This window comes from Marmota monax, unplaced genomic scaffold (assembly GCF_021218885.2).
Source record: "Marmota monax isolate L192 unplaced genomic scaffold, Marmota_monax_Labrador192_F-V1.1 WCK01_AAM20220418_F8-fsc00212, whole genome shotgun sequence".
NCBI classification, from domain to species: Eukaryota; Metazoa; Chordata; class Mammalia; order Rodentia; family Sciuridae; genus Marmota; species Marmota monax.
In genome coordinates, this window is record NW_026692413.1 from 2,042,668 (window position 1) to 2,049,413 (window position 6,746).

The 6,746-nt window shown below is 36.8% G+C and overlaps 1 protein-coding gene across 1 annotated transcript; it reads left to right on the top strand.

The window, feature by feature from the left end:
• The first annotated feature begins 1,684 nt into the window (after nucleotides 1-1,684).
• On the top strand, nucleotides 1,685-3,084 carry LOC124091551 (transmembrane protein 230-like). Its single transcript, XM_046442626.2, has one exon. It carries the CDS (start codon nucleotides 1,804-1,806, stop codon nucleotides 2,164-2,166), a length of 363 nt encoding a protein of 120 aa, XP_046298582.1. The 5' UTR covers nucleotides 1,685-1,803; the 3' UTR covers nucleotides 2,167-3,084.
• Nucleotides 3,085-6,746: the final 3,662 nt, after the last annotated feature.

Consider the following 6,746-nt stretch of genomic DNA (forward strand, 5'->3'; position numbering starts at 1 on the left):
AAACTGTCCTCTGGGCCTGCAGTTTGCTGGGTTTGGAGGGTGGCTATTGGGAACCCCGTCACCCTATTGTTTTGATTTTTTCCGCTTGCCCCTCCCCCAGCGCTGGCTAGACAGGTTTCATTTTCGCCGCTGATGGGAGGGGGAGTTGAAGGTCAGGTGTCTCTACCTTTCCCCGCGTCTCTATGCAGGCTCATTCTGATAATCCCTCCCCCGGGAACCTGGGAGAGATTTTATGCGAATTCCCCGCTGTATGGGAGATGGGCTGAGTAACACACACCTGTTTTATTGTTGCAATCTGTCAGAGAGTGGCAGTGATGATGTCAGCTCTCCAATATGGTGGCTGCTGGCTTCCTTGGTGGACTTTCCATTGTGGGAGATAGAACTGGACCGCTTCCTTCCCCGTCTCAAATCCCAAACTCAGCCCGAAGCTCAGTGAGGGCATAGCCGGCAGGGTTCCACAGAATCTGTAGCACCGTTTCTCTCTGCTTGCTGGTCACTTCTCGGTGGCACCCCGCTGTCTGTAACCGCGGGGCGGGCCACGCGATGGGCTGCGGATCAGTCAGCCTGGAACTCTGGTCGCACAGTTGGCTCGTGTTAGAGATTCAATAACCGGTCCTTGGTGCTGGAAATCCTTCCTCTAGGTTTCAGTGCACCCCTATTTTGCTGTAAATTCCTAACAAGATAGCCCTTTGTTGCTCTAACTTGTTATTCACCCGCGGAGTGACGCGTTACACCGGGCGTGGCCATCTTCCCATCTTCTTCAGTCTTTTCTATATTATAATGTTTGTAGTGAGAAGTCCTCTACTAGGAATATTGGAACTTTCTTATACGTTATTTGTTTTCTTATCCTGTTTCTTGGATTTTTCTCTTTAATTTTTAATTTTGATAATTAAAATTCATAGGTTAATCATATTTTGACTGTATCTGATAAGAGATGTATGATTTTTGTTCATCATTTATATATATATATATATATATATATATATATATATATATATATATATATATATATGGGTATGTAAACATTTCTTCTTTTATTTCTTTAAGTAAACATTTTAAATTTTTCTGAATTTTAATTTGTAATATATAACAACAGAATGCATTACAATTCATACTACACATATAGAGCACATTTTTTTCATATCTCTGGTAGTACAAAAAGTAGAGTCACATCCTTTGTGTCTTAATACATCTTATTTAGATAATGATGACCATCACATTCCACAATCTTTTCTACACCTATAACCTCTCCCTTCCCCTTCCTCCCCTTTTCCCCTTTTCCCCTTTTCCCCATCTAGATTTATTTAATCCTCCCTACCCACACACAGAATATTATGAATCAGAATCCTTAAGTCAGAAAAATAATTTGAGATTAGTTGCTTTGGGATTGGTTAATTTCAACTAACATTATATTCTTCAGCTCCATCCATTTACCGGCAAATGCCAAGATTTTATTCTCTTTTAATGCTGAATATTATTCCATTGTGTATATATACCACATTTTATTTATCCATTCATTTACTAAAGGGCATCAAATTTGCTTCCACAGGTTAGATGTTGTCAACTGTGTTCCTATAAACATTGATGCGGCTGTGTCCCTGTAGTATTTTTTTTTAAGTCCTTTATGTATAGACCAAGGAGTGGGATAGCTGGGTCAAATAATTGGTTCAGGGTATTTGCTAGGTCGGCGGTTAGGTTGGCTGTGCCATGAGGCCTGGGACGCCTCAGCTGGTAGCCGTGAGCAAGTTCCTCTCTAGCTCCAGTCTTAGCGTGGTGCTCGGACTGTAGCTGTGTCCTTGTGTTATGATGCCGTCTCGTACTAATCTGGCTACTGGAATCCCCAGTAGTAAAGTAAAATACTCAAAGCTCTCCAGCACAGATGATGGCTACATTGACCTTCAGTTTAAGAAAAGCCCTCCTAAGATCCCTTATAAGGCCATTGCACTTGCCATTGTGCTGTTTTTGATTGGCGCCTTTCTCATTATCATAGGCTCCCTCCTGCTGTCAGGCTACATTAGCAAAGGGGGGGCAGACTGGGCCGTTCCTGTCCTGATTATTGGCATTCTGGTGTTCCTGCCAGGATTTTACCATCTGCGCATTGCCTACTATGCGTCTAAAGGCTACCGGGGTTACTCCTATGATGACATTCCAGACTTTGATGACTAACACTCACTTCATCCCTGAGACAAATCACAGTGGAACTAAACTCAGCTTTAAGATATTGAACAGAAACTATGGCTAAGGGCTGAGAAATTATGCAGTTTGCAGATGTTTGACAAAACAATGGCCAGAGTTTATGGTTCCATCCCAAAAATGTTCATTGAGTTTAATTAGCTAATTAGGAAATGCTGTTTTTCATCTGGCTGTGGCAAAACTCAACAAGTTTTTCCACATGTATCATGGAAGAATAGCAATGCTAATTGGGAAAACAGGAGATTATCCTGTAGTGGAAAGTGTTACCATTCCCACCCTCTTTATATTGAGCATTTCTTTTAAATAGTCTTCTTTGTCAATTTGTTAGTGTAGCAAATGGAAGAGTGTGGTATGTCTAATTTCTTAGTTACTAAGTAATTTATTTTTAAAATATTAAAAGATCTTATCCCCTACACTTAACTCTACTTTCACATTCTGGTGGAAGACCTCCCTAAAACCACATGTTGGTGTGGATCCATCTGTAATATTTTTTACTTTGTTTCTTAGTGACAGGAACCAGGAATTTTTTGAGCCACAGAGGAAGTTTTCAAAGTATAAGCACTGTCTCTGATAACCAATCCTTGACCATCTCTGATCTTCTTTCCCAATAGGATGGCCTGCATATAATTTGGGTCATTCTATCCTTTGTAGATCAAGATGTTCTATATATCATGTCTTTAAAGACTGAACTTTTGGCTGTTCCCTAATGAAAAAAAAAATAAGATAAGTGGTTGTTATTTAGAGTGTATAACTCTATTTGTAGCACCTGGTACTATAGTGTCATTCTGCTGAAGATCTCAAGACTTGGCTTGGATCCCTAGAGGACCACATCCTTAGGTTGATTCTATTTCTTTGCTTGAAAAAATGACTTATATTCAAAAGAAATTAAAATGTCAGAATCAAAAAAAAAAACAAATAATTGGTTCAATTCCCAGTTTTCCAATGATTATCCATACTGCTTTCCATATTGGCTGCACCATTTTACAGTCCCACCAGTAATGTATGAGTGTGCCTTTTCCCCCACATCCTCATCAACACTTATTGTTTTTTGTATTCTTAATAGCTATCATTCTGACTGGAGTGAGATGAAATCTTAGAGTGGCTTTGATTTGCATTTCTCTAATTGCTAGAGATGCTGAACATTTTTTCATATATTTTTTGATTGATTGTGTATCTTCTTCTGAGAAGTGTCTGTTACCTCTACAATGAAAACTACAAAACGGTAAAGAAAGAATTTAAGGAAGACCTTAGAATATGGAAAGATCTACCTTGTATTTGAATAGGCAGAATTTTGATAGTAAAAATATTGTAAAAAATGATCATACTACCAAAAGCAACATACAGATATAATGCAATTCCAATCAAAATCCCAATGACATTTTTCATAGAAATAGAAAAAGCAGTCATTAAATTCATCTGGAAAATAAGAGACCCAGAATAGCTAAAGCAATTCTTAGGAAGAAGAGTAAAGGAGGTGGCATCACTATTCCATACCTTAAACTATACTACAAAGCAATAGTAACAAAAACAGAATGGTATTATCACCAAAATAGATTTGTAGACCAATGGTATAGAATAGATGACACAGAGACTAACCTCCATAATTACAGTTATCTTATGTTTGACAAAGGCACCAAAAATACACATTGGAGAAAAGATAGTCTCTTCAACAAATGGTCCTGGGAAAATTGAAAATCCATATGCAACAAAATGAAATTAAACTCCTATCTCTCACCATGCACAAAACTCAACTCAAAGTACATCAAGGACCTAGGAATTAAACCAGAGACACCACATCTATTAGAATAAAATGTAGGCCCAAATCTCCATCATGGCAGATTAGGCCCCAACTTCCTTAATAAGATTCCTATAGCACAAGAATCAATATCAAGAATCAATAAATAGGATGGATTCAAACTAAAAAGTTTCTTCTCAGCAAAGGAAAGAATCAGTGAGGTGACTAGAAGTCTACTAATTGGGAACAAATTCTTACCACAGGCACATTAGGTAGAGCACAATCTCTAGAATATACAAAGAACTCAAAAAACCTTAACACAAAAACCCCAAATAACCTAATCAATAAATGGGTCAAATAACTGAACAAACAGTTCTCTTTAAGTTAACTTTCTATGCCACTGTTTTCCTCTATCCTCCCTTGAATGTCAGTGACTTGCATAATGGCTTTTCAATTCAGTCCCATGGATTCCATAAGTTTTATTAAATCATTCATATTCTTTTACCTTCCTTTTCCTCAAGTAAGTTGTCCCTGATTTCACAGATTCTGTCTTCTATTTGTTTAATTTGACAATATTCCTTGTAATATATTTAGTATTTTAGATTTAATTTTGACTCCATTATTTTTCAATTTGAGCATTTATGTAATTTAAATTTCTCTCCAGCATTTTTGAACAAATTTCTGAATTTTTTCACTGTAATTTTTTAAGTTAATTAGCCATCTTAAAATACATATTTAGAATTTTTGGAAGCACTTCTCAAAATATCTATTTCTTCAGGATTATTCACTGGCACCTTATTTTATGATTGTTTACATTATTTTCCCCTGTCTGTTCTTGACTATTTTGGTGATAGTTTAATGTTTACAAATTGATGAAGTAGGTGCTCATTCCTGTCTTCAAAATCTGGGTGATTCTGGGAAATAATCCTCAACAACAACAATAACAAACAAACAAACAAAAAAAAACTATCCAGGCAATTTGAACAGATTATATGGTATGACTCCTAACCCTTTGGCAATTGAAATGATTGAAATGGAAAGAGGCTTTCTAAATATAAGATAACCATGGCTAATGTATCCAGGATTGAAATCCTATGACATTTAAAGCTAGCTCAACACATATCTGGAATTCTGAGTTATGCAAAGCTCACACAGCCTAGAGAGCTTTCAAAACTGAATAGAAGACACAGAGACAAACCAAGACATATACAGTTATCTCATTCTAGAAATATTCCATAAACATATATTGGAGAAAAGATAGCTTCTTCAACAAATGGTGCTGGAAAAACTGGAAATCCATATGTAGCAAAATGAAAGTAAATCTTTCTCACCCTTCACAAAACTCAACTCAAAGTACACGAAGGATATAGGAATTACACCAGAGATCCTGCACCTACTAGAAGAAAATGTAGATGCAATATTCTATCATATTGGCCTAGGAATCAGCTTCTTCAATAAGACTCCTAAAGCACAAGAAGTGAAATCAAGAATAAAAAGGAAATTATTAAGAACATGAAGAAAGAGGCTAGAGAATGGGGAGAAATCTTTGCCACCTGCACCTCAGATAGAGCATTATTCTCCAGGATATATAAAACATTAAAAAAATTAATACATACACACATACACACACACACATGCACACACACACATACACAATATCCTAATCAATAAATGAGCAAAGGAAATGAACAGGCACTTCATAGAAGAAGAAATATGAATGATCAAGAGATATATGAAAAAAAATGTTCACAATCTCTAGTAATTAGAGAAATACAAATTAAATATACAGTAAAATTTCATCTCACTCCAATCAGAATGGCAATTATCAATAATACAGGTAACAATAACTGTTGGTGTGGATGTGAGGGAAAAGGTACACTCATACATTTCTAGTGGGACTTCAAATTGATGCAACCACTTGGAGAAGAAGTGGGGAGGTTCCTCAGAAAACTTGGAATGGAACTATCATTTGTCCCACTCCTTGGTATATACCTAAATTACTTAAAATCAGCATACTACAGTGATGCAGCCACATCAATATTTATAGCAGCTTAATTCACAATAGCAAAGATATGGAAAGCAACTTGGTACCCCTCAACAGATAAATGGAATATTACTTGCCCATAAAGGACAAAATTATGGCTTTTGTAGGTAAATGGATGCATCTGGAGATCCAAGGCTAAGTGAAATAAGCCATTCCCTAAAAAAAAAGGCCAAATGTTCTCTCTGATATGTGGATGCTAAGAGAAGTTCACTGAATTAGATCAAGGGGAATAAAGAGAAGGTAGGAGACATGGGACTAGGAAGGAAAATAGAATGAATTGAATATAACTTTCCATGTTCATGTATGAATACATGACCAGAGAAACTCCACATCATGTACAACCACAAGAATGGGATCCTAATTAGGATAAGTCATAGATAATTTCTTAAAAATACACTCTACTGTCATGCATATCTAAAAAGAACAAATAAAAATAAAATACTACTAAAAAAACAATAGCCACTGTGGCCTGTATGCCTCAGTGGTTCATCCAAATGTAAGCCACTGCAGTCAGCTGGTATTGATGAAGGGCACAACTCTTGTTCATTTCACAGAAGTTATGTATCCCCACTTGATAATGGACTGGATTTACAGGTTCTGTACATATGTACCCTAAGGATGTAGGGGTTGTGAGTGTCTGCTCAGCACTGTGTTTCATCATGGCACAACTAGAATTTTATCTATTGCAACTTCCTTTGCTCACTTGTTTTTCCTCTTCCCAAACAACATATCTTTCCACACTGTGCTAAGTGTTGTGGTGGCTCACTGTAAACT

What these genes read in the sequence shown, in the direction of transcription:
- LOC124091551 (XM_046442626.2), top strand. Translation starts at nt 1,804, where the DNA reads ATGATGCCGTCTCGTACTAATCTGGCTACTGGAATCCCCAGTAGTAAA.